This window comes from Asterias rubens, chromosome 16 (genome assembly GCF_902459465.1).
Source record: "Asterias rubens chromosome 16, eAstRub1.3, whole genome shotgun sequence".
In the NCBI taxonomy this organism is placed as follows: domain Eukaryota; kingdom Metazoa; phylum Echinodermata; class Asteroidea; order Forcipulatida; family Asteriidae; genus Asterias; species Asterias rubens.
Window position 1 is genome coordinate 685,441 of NC_047077.1, and position 20,744 is coordinate 706,184.

Consider the following 20,744-nt stretch of genomic DNA (forward strand, 5'->3'; position numbering starts at 1 on the left):
GCAATCTTTCTTGCAAATTATCGCCCAATGTTACCAAGATATATCATATATAAAAAATAAAATAAAACAAATCTGAAAAATAGCGATTTGCGAAGCAGTTTTAATAGTATGACTGTGTAGCTAGTCTAATAATGCTACTTGAATTATTCAAAGCGCTGCTCCAAGGCGTCTGTCCATTTCTAAGCGTATCAAACACATCGGATTCTTTTCCTTTTGCTTTCTCGCTGGGTTACCAGACTAGAATTTTCCTAAGATAATTAATTGGTTATTTCTTTCCTAAATTTACTCTAATTTTCACGAACACAGTTCCTTTTCAACAAGCAAACAGTCTGATCTGTGTGTCTTATTGTAATAATTGTCTTTTTAAAAGCGAAAAACGGTAGAAAACCCAATGCAAAATTCGTGATGTTTATATGTCTGGTCACGTGACCGCCTTGACGACGGCATAATCAAACACCTGTTTTTGTATGCACCGCATACCGAAAAGGCGAACTGCAGTAAACACGATCGACCAAAGAACATATTATGTGATGCTGAAAAGAATGGAATTAAAGCATCTTATTATATTGTAGTTGTACTGAATGGTTAGAGTTTGGATCCTCTAAAAGACGAGGTTTCTGGGAAAAACAGCTGAAAGATGTCACACGTTGAATCTGGGTAAGTTTTATCTGGATTTATCTGAACTGATTGAAACTGAGGAGCAAAACTGTACATAATTTGCAGTACACTGTACATAGATACAGTACGTTTACGTGGTGATCCATTTGATAATTAACAGTACAACATGGTGGAGGTATAAACCATGATATGATTAGTACACAATCCATTTAAATAATGGAGCCTCCATTGGAGGAATGAGTTATAATTCAAGACCGACCATAAAACTAAGGCCATGCTGACAGGGCGAGTTATTAGTCCAGTTGGTTGGTAGTTTGTATAATTTCCCTTCCTCTCTCTAGTTGTAGACAACACTTCACTGAGGCACCATAAACACAGTACTCTAGACATGCTAGACGACTTGTGATATTCAAGTAAACTAGTATTAGTAATGGGTAGACTTCTTGTAAGGCTGTCAAAGATCGGACCGTGGTCTGAAAGTTGTGACAATGATCAAGTTTTAACAGTTGTATACACAAGTAACAATGTAAAATCTTGAGAAAGGCTTTGCTTTGTCATTTAAGTATTGATCAATCTTAGTAAGAAACCACAACTTTGCGTTACATTTAACCTTTTCTCTCTGTCCCCTTCCAAACTTATTTCAAAATTAACCAAGTAGTTCAAAGAAATAGTTATTTGTCTGGTAGCTTAAAAAAAACAAAAAAAGAAACACTCCAACACAGAACCAAACAACAAGGTAGCAAAGCTGTTATATTACATAAATTAAATGAAAATTCATAAATACCTATAAAGACAGTTTCGTTGTTATTATTGGTGGAGAGCGCGTCACGTAGGGGTGTTTAAACCTTTGATAATGACCATTAAAAAGTGTTGAAACATGTGCTTATAAGACAGTTTCTTCATTCCCATTGGTCGAGAGCAATCTCCTTATAAGGAGTTGTTTACCCGAGGGCCTTTCCATTTCATAGCTGGAGGGGTGTTGTGTTGAAAGAAATTATTGATAATTTTTTGGCATTTATTTTACTTTTTCACCAAAAAGTGTTGATGTTTTTTGAACGAAAAGTGTGTTGAATCGGTTTTCAACTACATGCAGTGGTTTAAACCTGCCGAGGCCTGGTTCTTGATCATTTATCTCAACTTCATCTCGGTAAAATTATCAAGAACCAGGCCTCGGCGGGTTTAAACCACTAGTTGAAAACCTCTTCACCACACGATGATTTCCTTATTTAATGCCTCAAACTACTAGCCAATTTAGACCGTGCATCTCTTTATAGGCAAACACTACTAGTGGGTTTCGGGAAAAAAGGCCTGTTTATTTACAAAACGAAAAGCAGATCTTGAATTAAATGCAGGCCACGGAGGCCATTACCTCCGTTGCCCCTGGCCTTGGCCTTAGTGCCCCTCTAAATTGACTTTATAATTTTCCAATTGAAGTAACCCTTTGCAAAATGAAAATAGCCTTGCCCTTTTGAATATGAAATTCCTGGCCTGAAAAGTACTTATAAATACACTAGTTTTGCTAATCTCACAAAAAACTTGAATGAAAAAAACACTCCAGACTTTAATGTAATTCTTACCCTGCAAGTGTTCCTAGTGTTCCAGACCTCCATGTTTGGTAATTGTTGTTTGCCCCAGCCTGTTACATGAAGTACTTCTCAAGGCTACAGTGTAATGGAAGAACTACTAACTGGCCAATTTCTCCTCCTGATGTCTATCCAAGTGCAAACAGTTCTGGTGATGATTAAATGAGTATGATTTGCAAAGAGAGTAGGCACTGTCTATGAATACAGTCAGCCCCCGTCACACAAAGAACACTATAAAGAAGAGGTTTTTGCTTATAAATGAATTCATTATGAATCTCATTTCTGCTTGGTGTTCTCTGTTTTGCTGTCCTCACAACATTCCTGTTATGAAATTTGGCCAGTCCCAGCGACCTTGGTATAGTTCTGTATTTAGTTTCTCATTTCTATAGTTTAGGACATCAATCAATCTCCAACTACCTGACTACTTAACAGATGTTATGTACATGTAGGCCTACAAATACACACAACAAAATACAATTGATTTACAGTGTTTGTCAGGTTGAGCTATTGTATGCAGTCCTTGTATTTTTAAACAGTGTATTTAAAGACAGTGGACACTATTGGTTATTGTTAAAGACCAGTCTTCTCACTTTGTGTATTTCAACATATAGGCCTATGCATAAAATAACAAACCTGTGAAAACTTGAGCTCGATTGGTGGTCGGAGTTGCGAGATAACTATGAAAGAAAAAACACCCTTGTCACACGAAGTTATGTGCTTTTAGATGCTTGATTTCGGGACCTTAAAGGCAGTGGACACTATTGGTAATTGTCTAAGACTAGCCTTCATAGTTGCTGTATCTCAACATCTGCATACAATAACAAACCTGTGAAAATTTGAGCTCAATGGGTCATCGAACTTGCGAGACAATAATGACAGAAAAAACACCCTTGTCACACGAAGTTGTGTGCGTTTAGATGGTTGATTTCGAGACCTCAAGTTCTAAATCTGAGGTCTCGAAATCAAATTCGTGGAAAATTACTTCTTTCTCGAAAACTGTGTCACTTCAGAGGGAGACGTTTCTCACAATGTTTTATACTATTAACCTCTCCCCATTACTCGTTACCAAGAGAGGTTTTATGCTAATAATTATTTTGAGTAAGTACCAATAGTGTCCACTGCCTTTAAACACAAATCATTTTTAAAGCACACTGCTTATCTTCCCATAGAATTCAAAGCAAGCTGCACCTGGTGTATATTTTATAGCATGGAGAGGAACAAATATTAACCAATTGTGAAATTTCTGAAGTTAAAATCATTGCCTGTCATTGTCTGAAAGGTGTTACACCAGTGTGTTTTAAAGCAAAATATAACAGAAATATACATTTGTAGTGCATCACCCCGCCCCCTAAACAAAAATATTGAGCTCATTATGTAGTATGATAAATTGAATTTGAATATACACTTAAATTATCAGGCACAACAGCTAATCAAACTTTGGCCTTCGGATTTAGGCCTTTATGTAGAGGCTGTACTCAAGTACAACAATCCATTATACAATCATAGTACAATAGGAACAGGTGTTGTGCAGCAGCCAATCGCAATGAAGGCCATGTACATTAAAACATACCTGATGTAACACAGTGTGTACACAGTGTACATGGTACAAGTTTGAATGAAAAGCCTTAAAATGCTAAAGGTCGGGTCATAGATTGGTAATTATACTCCAAACAATAATGACCTAAAAAACCTTACTGGTGAGAAGCAATGCAGCTGTTGATATAACTATTTTGAGCACAGATTCATTTAAAAGTTACATTTTGGATAATTTTCCACCCAAAACATATGACTGAATCGTTTCTCTGATTTCTGAGGGTTGGTGCCTGTTCATGAATGCTAGCGTCGAAAGATGGAAGGAACACCCACTGCCACCTCCCTACACATAGATGGATTCAACAGTCTTGTGAAAATACAGTGACAGTTCTTGTAATGTTTTCTCAACAAGTTGACACTTCATTCAGCTGAAGGTTTCACATTACGTTGAACAAAAAAAAACTAAGACTTTAGGAATAAAGTGCCCCTACAAAAACGAAAGTGGCCTTGCCCTCTTAAAGATGAAATTCCAGGCCAGTGTCAGCTGTCATACTGCTCAGGGCCAAATTTCATAGAGCTGCTTTAAGCAACATTAACAAGTAGCCGATTAGCACAACAAAATAAGGCTTACCAGAATAAAGTTACCAGGTTATCATTCAACTCACAATCTGTGACTAATATCCTGCTCATTTCTATTTAGCAGAAAATTGTTAAGCAATATTCTCTGATTAAGCAGCTCTATGAAATTGGGCCCAGGTTTACAAGTAGGCCTCTGGCTTGATCTACGGCTTGATGGCCTTCATCTGCCTGTTGGATGCCCCTTTAAGCCGAAGCCCTAGCACAAACATGGTTTCTAATAGGGATGCGTCATTAACATTTATAACTTCAGGAAACCAACAAGTTTGGTTTGTAAAGCATTTTACACCTACATGTAGAGAGACACGTATACAGCATGAAATGATCACAGGAAACAGGGATGTGTTTGCATCAGTTTGTAAGCTTAGCTCGAAGGCTGCACATCACTCTGTTGACTCTTCCAATGGTCTGGAAAATAGCTGTCAGTTTGGATTGGATGGAAACGGCACTGGACTTTGCTCATCTTCAATCTGGTGTTTGAGTGGGGGATCGTGAAACTCTAGATGTTGGCGTTGGGATGTTTTGCTTGTGTTACTAAGGGTTTGATGATGTGATGGAAAGACTGATGTCTATGAAAACAAGTCTTTGGTTTACACTGTGTAATGTAAAACACAACGCAGACACAGCACGCACAGCATCTTCCGAATGTTCTGGTTCAAGATACAGCGTCTCTAGATTTCTCATCATTAGCTGATCGTGCATTGAATCTTGATCATGATGAATGCTTTCACTACAAAATGTATGGTCGCCAGACTCCAATTATCATGATACATGATACATGTAGGCAGGATATCAGTAATCATATAGTGGCATCTCAGACCGTGTCTTTGAAGTATTGATGACTGTTTTCGTCAGCAGACCTGTGTTACAGGTGTACATGTATCTGTACTGTGTACATTTGTGCAATTGTACATTTGTGCCACCGTCTGCTCCTTGACTTTTGTTACTGTTTGAATTGATGCTATAGGAGACGAACATTGCAAGTTAGATGACAACTGCTTGGTTTAATCGCATCAACTGGACAAAATAGCTAGGTGGAAAATAGATACTGTATGTGGTCCTTCGTCCCAAAATGGCCGTCTACATGTACTCTTCCCTTTTCCCTGAGTCATCGCGCAATCCATTCGGAATTACTCCACCCACGCTGTGCACCAAGTGTGTCTATCATTACCGAAGGGCTGAGTCCAATCAGAATGGACGTGTCGATCCAGTGGAACGACAGAGACTGAAAGTGGAGCTTAAGTCATCTACTGAGCTACAATGTAGGAAGAGAGAGAAACGGTGGAATGGCAGGCTTTATGTAACGGATGCTAAGACTAATCCTGGGTATACTTTGGCAGTGGATCACTCTTGTCACACTCAGTTGTAATAGACCGATCCATTAGGCATGTTAGGCTCCGCCCACGACGCATGTGTGAGCAAGAACACGTGAGCCCCTTCTGCACAACATTGCCGTGCGAGCCAGGCATACGCGCACACATTTAGGACTTTATTTGTCGGACCTTCGTTGCGTTGTGATTGGTCAATACGCAATGGGGCGGAGCTTAATGGATCTGTGTATTAGTTATTTTTTAAAGTGCTACCACTATTTCCTTATTATTTGGCCAGTTATTCCACAACCAACAAAACCAAACAAGTCCTGCAGTCATGGCAGTTTACAATGTTTACAAACACAACATTTTCAAAATTGTCTTATGTGCTTATTTACTAACCTTTTTAGTTCCAATCTGCTTCCGAAAAAATCAGCACTAGGCCTACAAAAGAAGTCACTACTCTTCTGGCCTGGAGTCATATGGGGGCGACAAAGGCCATGGCCTCCATTGCTCCTGGCATGCCTGGTCATGGCCCTGGTGCCCCTTCAAAAGTGGCTTATACACTTCCAGAGTTTACAATGGAAGTGCCCTCTGCAAAATGAAAGTGGCCTTGCCCTCTCAAAGATAAAATTCCAGGCACGTTACTCTTGGCTTGAAGATGTTCTGATCAGACTGTCATCACTTCAAACGGAAACGAGACAAGAGAGAATTGAATTATTCATAAACACGTTTTCACTAATTCCTTTTATCTCACTGTCTTTCCAGGCCATTGGCCACCTACAGCAGCCTCCAGGATAAACACCTGGTTGGCTACTTCAACAACTCCCGTATGCGCCGTCACCTCCGACGCTCCGGACTCGTCACGCGCAATGGCGAGATCATCACAGAGAATTCGTTCCGTCTGAACATGGCGCGCAAGGAGCATCAGAAGCACGTCCGGGACCTGATGGCCCAGGCTATCGTTCACAAAGCCCTAGACATGGAGAGACATCGTCAGTCACAGATTAAGAGGAAACTGGAGGAGATATCAAAGGTTGAGCTGGTTCAGCGAGTCAGGGTAAGTATCATATCGTGTGTAATATTTTTTGTAATGAAACTAAGGTTGCCTCTTTAGTGAACTTAATCACTGTAGCTTGCAAGCCTGTGGAGACCTGTATAAAAGGGTGCTTGCTAGATGAACATGTTTATCAACCAGAAACACTGGGGTTAACCGCTACTCTTCCCTGATAAGTGTGCGACAAGTGTGCCCTGTGCTTTTGCTTTGGTGCCCTTTGCAAAGTTCCAAAACCATTTTTCATTTTCCTAATAGAAGATGCCCCCCTCTAAGGGGAAAATTGCTGTGCTCCTTCAAGAGTGAAGTTCAAGGACTGCCAGACACATGTTTGAGAAAGATTCGGAATCCTACACATTGAAAGGTACAAATAAATTGTGTTTTCCACTTCTTGCAGAGCACAAGAGGGCGTAAAGGGGATGAGGATATCACACCATACCTGTCTCCAAGAGCACCTGGGGCAAGACCCAAATCTGCTAAGCAGGAACGTCCACGCTCAGTAGTATCTGGCCATAGACCGGCCACTGCCCCATCAAAACATGCAGGAGCATCTAAAAAGAAGGTAATAGCTTTTTTTTTCAAATTTTCTCCATATAGTAAAAATTTGCTTATTATATTGGTGTATCTTATCACATGTTGTAGAAACATGCATGAAATAATAAAACTGTACAAATTTTGGCTCATCAAAGAAAATACTGAAGAAAAAAAACACCCTTGTAGCACAAACCGGCAACTATGTTACTCAACAGCTCTCAAGTGCTCTTTACCAAGTCATTAAATTGCAGAGTTAGTAATTACCAAAATGACACCCTGTCTTTTAAATGACAGCACTAAACATCAACAATAACAATTCAAAGCCATGTTTTTCACAGATATTTTCAGATGCTTGCATAATGATTATAATGTAATTTTTTCTGGAAATGAACAAAACACCTGCTTATTAAATATCATTTTTTGTCTTCTATTGATTTCAGAGCTCAGTGTACGTTGACCATGAAGGGTTCCCCGTACACAGAGACCAAGCCTGGGCGGAAACAGCCTCAGACTCAGATGAAGAAATCGACTCTCAGAATCTACGGGAGGTAAGAATAAAACAGAAACTCTAGATTCTGTACAACCCTGGATCAGATGAGGCCATAGCTCATCATGCTCTGGGAAATAGGGTTTTAATGAGACAAGATGTTTCGGTAATCTATAGGCGGCTATAAATAGTAGCTTGGTGAGACATGGTATAACATGTAGCTGGTACTATAGGTCAAAACAGCTAGTAGGAGATTGAGTTTTGATCGAGGAATACCGGGCTATTCTGATAATTATGTAAAGAAAAAATAGGAGCAATCCGAAGAAAACCTATTTTCATGCTACTTCGCTGTTCATACAAATGAAAAAAAGATCACAAACCAAAAGGACCTAAGTATAATTGTAAACATTTGTTAATGGCATGACACTTCGACCCTAGCAGAGTCTTTCTCAAAGGCTTAATGACAACACAACAAACATGAACAGGTGTAACTAAGTGTAACATAAACAGTGAAGTGGAAATACATGAATAGAGAGACAGAGAGAGGCAGAAAGCACACAGCAAAAAGCAAAGGGTAAACAACGAATAAGGAGACAAGGGGATGGAGGGAAGGGGCTGGTTTGACCACAAATCAAAATGAGACTATTAAAGGAAACTGGTATTTTCCATTCTGTTTGCAGCTGGACCCCTACATCATGAACAACATCACCCTCAACATGTCACCCGAGGAAAGACGAAGCAACTCCCCCTACAAAGTGGACCTGACTCTCCCCCCAGAGCCTAGACCTCCTACCCGGGCACCACCGGGGTCCAGGAAGACACCAAGGGTCTCATCATCACGGAGTGTCATAACAAAGGATGGACGCAGAATCAGACCGAAGTCTAACAAGGTGATTAACAGACATTGTTGTTGTTGTTTTGTTGTTGTTGTTTGTTTTTTCATACATGTATCAATCCAACTCAATGAATTATTTTTTTCTGTACCCACAATAAGAAAAGATAGAATTATTAGGACAACATTTATAGCAGTACACCACAAGCAAAGAGTAAACATGACCAAAGATAATATTACTGGTAAAATGTTACAATATGAGGAGTAGGAGGCTGTTCAAATAAGCAGAGGCTTGTGGGGAACGACCCTTGACAAAATACAACAACAATGAGGAAAGACAACAAAACAAAACAAAAAAAGTGAGCGGAGAGAATGAAAAAAGTGCTTAGAGATGTTTATTCATATTATGCGCTATATAAATGTAGTTTATTAGTATTATTATTATTAAAAGTACTTAGCTTTTTATAGAAATAATGCCAAAGAAATAGTGAACAAATTAGGACCAGCTAACTGCAACGCAAAAGAGGGAACTAAAGACGTGCACTGAAGTCGAGGGAGTTTCACCATGAGCGAGTAGGGCTCTTTAAAATGAGACTTTACAATTACCCATAGGCTGTCTCTGATTTGTTAAGTACTAGATTCTGAAATGCATTTGGTTTTACTGTGAGTTCCTTCTCACCCCTCCAACACCCCCAGGGCTCCCTCTCTTTGCATCGTAAGGAACCTGCTTACAATTACCCATAGGCTGTCTCTGATTTGTTAAGTACTAGATTCTGAAATGCATTTGGTTTTACTGTGAGTTCCTTCTCACCCCTCCAACACCCCCAGGGCTCCCTCTCTTTGCATCGTAAGGAACCTGCTTACAATTACCCATAGGCTGTCTCTGATTTGTTAAGTACTAGATTCTGAAATGCATTTGGTTTTACTGTGAGTTCCTTCTCACCCCTCCAACACCCCCAGGGCTCCCTCTCTTTGCATCGTAAGGAACCTGCTTACAATTACCCATAGGCTGTCTCTGATTTGTTAAGTACTAGATTCTGAAATGCATTTGGTTTTACTGTGAGTTCCTTCTCACCCCTCCAACACCCCCAGGGCTCCCTCTCTTTGCATCGTAAGGAACCTGCTTACAATTACCCATAGGCTGTCTCTGATTTGTTAAGTACTATAGATTCTGAAATGCATTTGGTTTTACTGTGAGTTCCTTCTCACCCCTCCAACACCCCCAGGGCTCCCTCTCTTTGCATCGTAAGGAACCTGCTTACCCTCACGCCGCCCAGCAACAGACTCTCTGCGACGTCACAATCAAATACCGTGGCAGTAACCTGAAGCTGCAGTATGAGAGACAGGACAAGCGAGATGAGATCGTCATCAATCAACAGCACTGTGGAGGAGGGAACCTTGTTGTGTTTCATGGACTCGTTGAACCTGGAAGTAAGTAAACTCTGAAATAAGGTTAATCAGGGATGGGGAGGAGGCGTCTTGGAAATAATGTCTAGTTGAAAATAGGAGCAAAATCGTCCAGCAAATAATTCTGATTTGGTTTTGGTTGTGGCTTTTTTTCAAAACCAAGATTAGAATACTGTTTGGAAAGTGTAGTAGTGGATAGTCCATCGAACTTTCGATGACATCTTTACGCAATCAATGAGTTGGCGTATGACTGTACATGTAGTCCAATTCATGAGGGGCACAACTGCCCACAGTTGGGGCATGGAAACTGTCCAGGTACCAACTCTTCTCTGCTCCTCCAAGCTGACAAGGGCCTGATGTGCGATCGACCCTGAGGACTGTTCCAACTCTTTGGGAGGGATGCCAGCATGTGTGATAGTAAATTTCAAGCAGTAACAGTCTTTTTAACAAACAGCATAGCAATTTTGTCACCTTGTAAGATAAAAATCAAGAATGTTACTAAAAGTTTGCTGTTTTCTCCCTACAGCCGATCTGGTCTTTACATCTCGACGTCACCGTGGCTACCCGTTCAGTCTGACTTTCTTCTTGAACCAGATCCAGGTTCTGCGTCTCAGTGCATGCTGCGAGTACAAATATGGCCCTGGGGTACTGCTAGGAGGGCGCAAGGGGCACTTCAAATTTGGACGTGTCGACGGAGGTTCCCCATGTTACAAGTACGAGAGTGTGATTTGGTTTCGCTCTTAATGAAAGCACTAGTTTAACTTTATGCTAGCGTCAGTTTCACATTGATACATGGAATTTACCAGAAATTGTACAATGAGATCTCTCAATTAACAATAGAAAAATATGTAACAGAATATTGACTGAAAATTGTGTGTAAATAGTAATAATAATAACAATAGTCGATATTTATATAGCATTTTATACATACGAAGGGCGTGTCAAAGCGCTGAAACATACAGTATTTTAGGCAAGGTATGGGACTATGTTTGAATTGGGAGATCTACTCCGTTTACATAGCACCATGTAATGGTTTACAAGGTGCTGTGGCGCAACATGCCACAAATCCAGCCAGGAACACCGGGACGAATCCCTTCTCTCTTCGATAAGTGCACTGGATTCTTTTATGTGCGTTACACACTACACGGGACCAACGGCTTAACGTCTCATCCGTAGGACGAAGCAATGGTTCAGTGTCTTGCTTAAAGGACACAAGTGTCACGGCTGGGGATTCAAACCCACACTCTGCTAAACAGAAACACCAGATACATCAACGGGCACGCAATTTACATCTAGAAGTTGTACACAAAAAGTGAAAATTGTACAAAGAGATCTTTCAATAAGGGAGCATAATTAGAAATTAACCATGTTAACTATTCTTGTTTTGTTTCGATGTTCTTATGCCATTTGATATGTTGTCACAGATGCATGGTTGAAGCAGAGCTGGCACGCAGAGAACGCCAGCGCTACAAGGACACCCAGACTGAAGAGCCAAAACCAGAGCCAGAACCCGAACCAATCCTGGAGAGTCAGGGCACCCAAAGTGACCCTCCACCTCCAGAGACAAGGGACCAGAACGAACAGGCCGAAGGTGAGAGAAAAGCTGGGAATAAAAGGGATGTAAAAAGGGATTCTAAATATAGCTCTGAGCATTCTAAGAGTCAATCAGATGTACCCACAAAGAGTACCCAATCTAACCCTGATTCAACTAGGGATTTAAGTGATACACGTCCAGATATACCAAGAACCTTGAGAAGTAGTATGCCTAACTCTAATAGAGCTAGGGTGTCTAGCGATTCCAGCGAAGGTACTTGTACTTCACAAAGCTCTAGAGGGTCAAGTTGTAGCCCAGATGCACCCAGGGACTCTATGGGTACTTCAGACAGCCCAATGGCACCCAGGGACTCTACGGGTACTTCTGGCAGCCCAGATGCACCCGAGGACTCTATGGGTACAACCAAAATCCAACTGGGTGTTTCTGGCAAAAATGATCTTACACAACATAAAAAACAGAGAAATAAGAAGTTATTGAAAAGCAGTGATAGCTCAAGTGATAGCTCTAGCTCCCCTAGCAATGGAGTGACAAAAAAGAAAGGTTTTAAAATCAATGTTTCTCAGAGTAGAAAAAGCAAAGGTAGACAAAATAAAATTTCAAAATCAAGTAGTTGCAAAGTTGTGAAACCAGCAAGTGAGACTAACTTTAAGAAAGAAAGTACGGAGAAAGAGAGAAAAAGTGACAGTGTAGATAGTAGTTCTTCTGAAAAACCAAATGAAATTAAGCAGGGAGATGGTGATAGAGTTGAGAGGAAGACTTCTGTATCTGGTAGTGACACTAGTGTGAGTGAAGACTTGTCATCCAGCTTTCATTATACCTCCTAAAGGGAAGGTACATGATACACGTACATTTGGTAAATCACTCTTAAAATTAATGGCAATATAAACTTACATGTATGGGTTAGACAGTTAGATGCCTACACAGCAGCTTTCGAAGTAATGTGTTTATGAAAAAATATATAAGTTTTTATGCCCCAAATTTGAATCTGAGAAGCGCTTTAATGCTGTCATTAACGCTTCTCGGATTGTGTGTTCATATTCATTTATTAATCTAGCTGCACAGACATGACAGATGTATGCGATGTGGCACACATACATGTAGTTATTAACCAAAATTACATGCTCTAACAATTCTGTCTTACTTCAATACTTACAATGTACTTTCTTTTGTATCTGAAAGCTTTTCTATCCATACTTGTACAAAAATGCTTTGCACCCTGACTCTAATCTAACATTACAGTTTTGCTACACTTAACATATGATGTAAACTTCTACTTCGTTCAACTTTAGGCCATGTATCACGTATCATTTTCTAGTGAGATTTGCAGTAACGCCATGTTATCTCTATTTGACTTGTGGTTCTTTTTGTCTGGAATTGGTGTGTAATGGCCAACGACTCACACTTATGTAGTCTAGGCCCAAGACATCAGTGACTTGTGTGTGTACATTTGTAATAATTCATAACAGCCCTTGTATGAACGCGTGAAAGAAACAAACTTGTGCGCTTACATGCATGTAGGTACAACCGTTCAAATCTGTACCAGACTTGCAGTTTATTGTGAGCAAAAGTGACATCATTAGTGTTCACATGTAGAGTGCCATTGGTCACTGACGTCTTTGACCAAGACTAGTACTTATGCTAAACTAGTTGTGCATTCTCTCAGACTCAATAGTATTAGTAACATGTGCAGTGTTTTCTATACACACACGTTTATTCACCCAGTAATATGGAAAACAATTCTCTTTGTTCTTCCATTGTTTGTACATTAGATTTTTGCAACTCCGCAATAAAGTAATATCACTTTAAAAATGTGTAGAAACATATTTCTGACATTTCTTCTTCTACATTTTCTGTGTCTGTGTCTGGAATCTGCAAGTAACATTAATGTTAGAATTGCATGCAATGTAGGAACCACTTTAGATAGTCTTGTGTCAAACCACAGATACATGTTGTTTTGGTTGATACATTGTTACAAAACACTACAGCACTTTGAGTTTCGGTAGCAGTTTTACTTTTAATGTTGTTGTCTTTGTTGGAATTTACACAATTCACCTTGAACACTCAATTTGGCAGGGCTAATATCCAGTATTTTTAAGTCTTAGTTGTCACCATTGGTCAAGTTTGCGCAAGGACCAATGTTTATCTAGTGGCATACGATGGGGCATATCATGTCAAAGCAACTGGCAGCTTTACATATTGTTATCATCTGGTCCACTCCGCACTTAGCCTTGATCAAGGCTGTGTAAACTAATAAAGCTAAAACCATAGAGCACCTCAGCCGCCCGAATGTCCCCCGACTGACTCTAAACAGAATAGCACACCGTACTCTCACCCACACCCACACAGCGCCTGTAATGTACATCCACGCAGCCCCCCACACACAGCCCCCACATACACTCACCGCTATTCCACACACCGCTATTGCCCACAATCCCAGCCCGTGAGCCGTCAGGCTCACAGCCTTGACGATCTTGTAAACCGAGTGGCTTATGTGTTTCATTGTTTTTCTTCGCAAATCCGTGGAAAATGGGGGGGTGAGTGGATATGCAAATCAAGAGCCTTCTATTACAAGTAGGGCGCGCTCATTACCATAACCGCAAAACCCGGAAGTGTACAAGATCGTCAAGGCTGTGAGCCTCACGGCTCACGGGCTAGGATTGTGGGCGATAGCGGTGAGTGTGTGTGGGGCTGCGTGGATGTACATTACAGGCGCTGTGTGGGTGTGGGTGAGAGTACGGTGTGCTATTCTGTTTAGAGTCAGTCGGGGGACATTCGGGCGGCTGAGGTGCTCTATGGTTTTAGCTTTATTAGTTTACACAGCCTTGATCAAGGCTACTCCGCACTGTGCTATGAAAAAAGCTATCTGTAAATAGCAATGAGACAATGCCCTGTAGGCTGGTTACAATATTCCACTAGCGCAACCAACTATTGTTGACTAGACAGAGTTGGGCTATCATACCATGTAGTCGAAGTATAGTTTTTGCACGAACTTGGCCATTGCATGCCCCTTGAAGTTTTGTTGTATCCTTGCCCCTTGATCTCAAATCCCAGTAGATGCATGGTGTGTTAAAGTGATGAGAATAGTAGAAACATTTAAACAGGTGAAATCAGTGAGATAGTTCAGGTCAAATTGGGTCTGGAATTAAACAGAGGCCACAGAGGCACTGGTTTGGTTGCCCCGGTCTTGGCCAACGTGCCCCCTAAAAAGTTCCTGTATACAATGTACCTGTACTTTAGCATTGTCTGCCCTTTGTGAAATGGAAATAGCCTTGCCCTACAAAAGTTGAAAAATCTGGTCCCGTCAATGTGTTTTGAATAAAAAATTCTTCAAAAGCACATGTGCATAATAAAGATTTATATTGAAGACTTGTAGACATTTTACACGTGTACTTAAAACACTTATTTTGTATTCAGAAATCATGTGTTGGGGAACACTGGAGTGCTTCATATTTGGACAGAAGTAATTTTCTAGACATTTGATCAAGCTTTATAAACAGTAAGCTATTAGATTGAAATTAACTTGTACTTGAGTAGAGAGAGAGTTGAATCCCTTTGTAGTTGCATGAATGCATGATAATCCCTTATCCCCCTCTCCCTTAATCCCAGCTGATGAAGAAACCAAGGATGCAGAGGGTGGCTATGACGATGAAGACTTTGAAGAGGAAGATGGAGCCCAAGCAGACTCTGAGAAAGGTCAGTTGCCGTTAGACAGTACATGTACATGTATGTGGCATGTCATGGCCGAGCAGATAAGAACACCGAACTTAAGCTCTGGTGTTTCTGATAAGCAGAGTTCAGGTTCAAGTCTCAATTGTCGAACTTGTGTCCTTAAGCAAGACACTTCACCATTATTGCGTTCTTTGGATTGGACATAAAGCCTGAGGTCCTGTGTGTTGTGTAATGCATATAAAAAAAATGTGCACTTATCATAAAGAGAAGTGGTTCACCCTGATGTTCCTGGTTTGATCGGCTGCATATTGTGCCAAAGCACCTTGTGAACCATTACATGGTGCTAAAAAGAAATAGACCACATACTTCAAAACGAAGCTCAACAATGTGATGTAAATTTTATAGCCATAAACTTGCACAGTCTATTGTCATAGCCATCAAGATTTATGTTCACCTAGCTTGTAACATTTGCAATTTTCTTCTGTGTACTTTTGTAGAAGATGCTTCAAAGACTGAAGATAAGAACTCAGATCATTTCTTTTCCGGTCCGGAGTCAGATACTGAGCAGAAGCAACCAGATGATGTAGACTATGACGCAGACTCAGACTTTGAGGTGGAGTCAAATCACGGGAAACAGAAAGAGGAAGAGAAAGATGAGGAAATCAAAGAAGAGGTCAAGGAAGAAGGAGATGAGGAAGACGCTAAGAAGGAGGCTTCTGAAGATGAGCCGATTCATTCTGAAATAGAAGCAGATGAGGACAGTAAAGAAGATGAAGGTGCACCACAAGAGGTACTGATGGAGGAGGAGGTACCTGAGGAGAAGGAAGAACCCAAAGTGAGGGAGGAAGAACAAGGTACCGAAGCTGGGCGTCAGAGCTCAGCCTTTGACAGTGATTCAGATAGTGATGGAGAAGATCACAACAAAGTGTTGTCGTCAAGCTCTTCTAGTTCCTCGGAGGATGAGGCAGATCAGAAAGCGCCAGCCACCATCGTGACTTCTAGCTCAGATTCTGATTCGGATGATGATGCAGCAGGCAGGAAGACTAAGAAGGTTGAGGATGATGTTAAAGAAGAGCAAATACCATCCAAGGATGAGGAGCACGATTTTGTTAGAGAGGAAGTGGAAGATACTGACAAAGACGTCCAGGCCTCAGCAGAGGAAGCTATATCAGTAAAGGATGATGACGAGGATACAAATACTAAGAAGGTGAAGCAGGAGGACGACATTAAAGAAGAGGAAATACCACCCAAAGATGAGGAAAAGGATGTTCAAAGAGAGGAAGAGGAAGATAAAAATGCTGACAAAATCCAGTCCTCTGCAGAGGAAACCATCCCAGCTGAGGACGGGGAAGAGGTAGAGAGCAAAGATGAAGAGAAAAAACCTGACTTACGGGCGCACCTTAAAGATGTTGTAAACTTTGACGATAGCGCTGACGATGACGTGCAGGCAAATCAAAAGAGGGACCAGCCGTTATCTTCAACTGTAAATCCTGAGGACACTAAGACAGACAAAGAGGCAGATGATGACATCCAAGAGGAGAATAACGCAACCAAAGAGAAACAGGATGGAGACGACAAGGAGGAATCCGAAAAAGAGGAGAAAACTTTTGGTGATAAAATAAAGTCCATGTTCGGTTCATCTGATTCTGACTCCTCCTCCTCCGACTCTTCTTCTTCTTCATCTTCTGATTCAGACAGTGAGAGAAAAAAGAAGAACAAACACAGAAAGAAAAAGGGAGAAGCAAAGAAAGAAGATACACAAGTCCATGTTGAAACAAAATCAGGCTCCGATTCTAAAAAGGAAGAAATTAAAGCTGAGAGCAAAGAAGAAGATGCAATAACTCAAGATGACTCAAGTAAAGAGGATGCGAGTACGCTCGCAGAAGTTGACCATTCGGAAGATGAAAAAGAGAAGACAGAGGATGCCATCAGTGCAGACGAGCAGCCAGAGACTGGTGCTACGATGCAGAAGGAAGAGAAAGAAGATAGGGATGAGGATTCTCAATCGCAATCTGAGAAATTAGTAATCGATGAAGAAAACGATAACGATAAGGATAAAGGTGATACAGTCTCTCTTGGAAAAGATTCATTGTCGGAAAACAGGAACGATGCTCAGACCAAGGATGACACGGAGATGCAAGACAGTGATACTGAGAAAGAAGATCATCAAAAATCTGAAGAGCCTGACCAGGATGAGGCTTCGCAGTCTCAGTCTGAGAGATTGGTTGACGATGAAGAAAAAGATGATACAGCCTCTCTACAGAACGACGCAGCTTCGGAAAACGTAGATGATGGGGGTGTGCAGACCAAGGATGATGAGGAAAAGTCGGAGAGTGATGTTGGTAGGTTGGCTCCTCATGTTTTGATCGAGGAGGCTACTTCAGATGAGGAGCAGAAAGAGGACGATCAAGATGCGGACAACAGCACTAGTGTAGATAAAGAGAACAAAATAGATGAAGATGATGAAAAGCAAACGACAGATACAGAGAAGGAAGATGTGCATAGCAACAAGGAAGAGGACAACGATGCTGGTAGTAATGAAAAAGAAGCTGATGAGGAACAACATACAACGGAAGACGAGGGTGCAATGGGGAAGGAAGAGGACTCTAAGGAGGAGGTTCAAGAGAAGGAGAACAGAGAGCAAAATGAGGAGGTTGAAGCCAAACAAGATGAGGTCAAGGATGAGGATAAGACTGATGAAGGACCAAAGGAGGAAGTGAACCCCGAGGGTAGTCAGAGCTCTCGCTCATCTGCCTCGGAATCTGGATCCATTGCTACTGGTCTTGACAAGAATTACAGAGTAAGTATTTATTGATTTACTGAAACACAATAATGCTATGTACAAATTATCAATGCAAGCCTGAACAAAAAACAGCATTTTGTTGTATCCTTTTTTACATGCATTTTGGAAGCACACATTGTCTTTTTGAGACATTTCAGGCGTTTCTAATTGTATTTTATATGTAAAACATACATCATTGGTTTTTATACAAGTGCATTGGGGTTTGGGTCTGTCCAACAATTTTCCATACACTGACAATCCAATCAACCCAATCAAAGTCAGTTATTGTTATCAGCAGCATTTGTATACAGTTGCAACCGCACCCTTTCACCATGTACAACAGAAACAAATTAAAAGCACAAAATAAAGGTTTTGGTTATAGACAACAATTCTGTGCATACATATTGCACTTGTACATTTTAATACCAAAAGGTAATATAACAGCAGGGCTCTGGTCATGCAAACTTGCCTGGTACAAAATATATATAAGTAGGATTGTAAACTTTGTATGGTAAAAGAATAACTAAAGAGAGGTTTGCATGGGAACACCTCGGTTTGAGTCGTGTCGGTTTTTAAAACCGGTGGTTTTAACGACGTAAAATATGTATGACTTTATGACAGAATGTGTTCCCATTTTTGTATTCATTGTTGTGATTCTCTTTATTCCATGACAGATTTTAAATCTCAATGCTAAGAACATGGATGAGAGGAAAGCTGGGAAGCTGGCCAAAGCACTGAAAAAACACAAGTATCGCAACTTGGAATACCTACTGTAAGTAATCTATGTGTTTTTGTTCGGTATATATGCCATGATTGCTGTTCAAGCATGGCTCTTTTTCTGTGTGTTTTTTATTGTACATATGAAGTGCAGACCTGAGAACAACAGCACCTATGCTTTTATGTCCCATCTGAAGGACAATGCAATTATGGTCAAATATCTTGCTCATACAAGAACACCAGTGCCACAACTGGGACTCAAACCCTGTTGATCAGAAATATCCAAGCTTGATTTGTTCTTACATGTAATCGCTGGACTACGATAATCCTCAAAAGGAGACAATTAAAGTAAAGACAAAGTATTTGGTCAGGTGGAAATCTGTGTTGTAGTTGAGACCACCTAATAGTGCAATGACTAAGACTGACACCTGAAGGAAAATTCACATGGAAAGTTCACATTTGGCTCTGGTACACTTACCAAAGTTATATAGTGCCAGTTGATTTTCCCGACCATAATTGTCCGTCATGTATCATTTCTAAAATCTAATACGTTTTCTTTACAGGTTACGTGAAAACTCCCTGACTGATACAGGTTTAGCAACAGTCATCCGATCCCTCATTGAGAGGCACAATGAGTCAACGAGTGCAGACAGCACCCTCAAGCTGACTCACATGGACCTCGGCAACAGCGGCATGGGTGAGGAGTCTGCAGCCGAGCTGGCCAGACTCTTGACCCTTGACACGCCATTGCGTAATCTCAACATCAGCGAGAATGAGCTTTCAACGGCCGCGTGGGCGTCCATCATCGACCATATCAAGCGTAACAAATCGCTGGTCACATTCAGCGCGGAGTATGCGCACCTCAGCGACACTAGCTGCGTCATGCTGATGGAGGCGTTGTCCGATCACGAGAAACTAGAGGAGCTGAACATCGAGGGGAATGGGCTTGGGGAGAGAGCCGGGAAGGCTGTGGCGCAGCTCGTTAAGGATAACAGCATCATAATCTCGGTGAACTTTGAACGAGATAACTCTATTTCGCCACAGATCTTGGCTGAGGTAAAAGAGATTTTGGAGACAGGGTCTTATGTGCCTTAGGAAGTGCCTTATTCAATCCCTATGTACCTGAAAATTTCACTTCGTCTCACAGCAAAAAGAAAGAAAAAACAAGATAAAGATCTGCACCATTTTGCCTAGTTACATTACTTGTAATTCAAGCTGTACTGCTAAATTTGACAAGTTTTCTATCCCAAAATCATCAACTTCAGAGAATGTAGGGGCAGGATTGATATTATGTGCAAGAAATTTAAATTGGAACTTAAATTTTAATAAGTAGTAATTTTGTGTGTGAACATTTGTGTACTTATTATTTTTTTAAATAACTTTTATTCAAAATTTTGTTCTGGAAGTGCCTGATTATGCTAGTGGTAATGGATTATAAATGGCAAACATACTAAAGATGTAGAAATCTAAAACAATGTGCCTTGGAATAGTTGTACATTTTCTACCTAAATTTTGATTGGCCGAAAAGCCAGAATTTCTAATGTACGCCATCACCACTTATAGTACAAAATGAACCCATTGTCTTGTACAGTACTGACCTTACTCTACCAACATTAACTGGTAACTTAAAGGAACACATTGCCTTGGATCGGTCGAGTTGGTCTTTGAAAAGCGTTAGTAACCGTTTGTTATAAAATGCATATGTTTAGAAAGATATTTTAAAAGTAGAATGTAATGACCCACTCAAGTATCACTCGAAATTGCGTGGTTTTCCTTTTACCTCGTCGACCACCACGTCGGCCATTTATGGGAGTCAAATTGTTGACTCCCATAAATGGCCGACCGTGTTAGTTCGCAAAGTAAAGGAAAACCACGCAGTTTCGAGACAAATTTGTGTGGATCATTGTATTCTACTTTTGAATTATCTTTCTAACCATATGCATTTTATAACAAACAGTTACTAACGCTTTTCAAAGACCAACTCGACAGATCCAAGGCAACGTGTTCCTTTAACTATGTAGGTGGCT

At 40.7% G+C, this 20,744-nt stretch overlaps 1 protein-coding gene across 2 annotated transcripts; it reads left to right on the forward strand.

Annotated features, from left to right (window-relative positions):
- The first annotated feature begins 477 nt into the window (after positions 1–477).
- On the forward strand, positions 478–20,401 carry LOC117300745 (glutamate-rich protein 3-like). 2 transcript variants are annotated; one of them, XM_033784528.1, is made up of 12 exons: positions 478–657; positions 6,449–6,740; positions 7,132–7,296; positions 7,709–7,816; positions 8,436–8,645; positions 9,814–10,018; positions 10,521–10,707; positions 11,419–11,585; positions 15,156–15,242; positions 15,716–18,018; positions 18,675–18,772; positions 19,281–20,401. In XM_033784528.1, exons 1-12 carry the CDS (start codon positions 638–640, stop codon positions 19,810–19,812), a joined length of 4,374 nt encoding a protein of 1,457 aa, XP_033640419.1. In that variant the 5' UTR covers positions 478–637; the 3' UTR covers positions 19,813–20,401. The 2 variants fall into 2 exon arrangements, with proteins under 2 accessions (XP_033640419.1, XP_033640418.1); XM_033784527.1 differs by lacking the exon at positions 478–657 and adding an exon at positions 5,405–5,696.
- Positions 20,402–20,744: the final 343 nt, after the last annotated feature.

Coding starts and splice junctions, on each gene's coding strand:
- LOC117300745 (XM_033784527.1), top strand. CDS start 5,443: ATGGCCGTCTACATGTACTCTTCCCTTTTCCCTGAGTCATCGCGCAAT. Junction 6,741..7,131: donor AGCTGGTTCAGCGAGTCAGG/GTAAGTATCATA, acceptor CACTTCTTGCAG/AGCACAAGAGGGCGTAAAGG. Junction 18,773..19,280: donor CGCAACTTGGAATACCTACT/GTAAGTAATCTA, acceptor TTTTCTTTACAG/GTTACGTGAAAACTCCCTGA.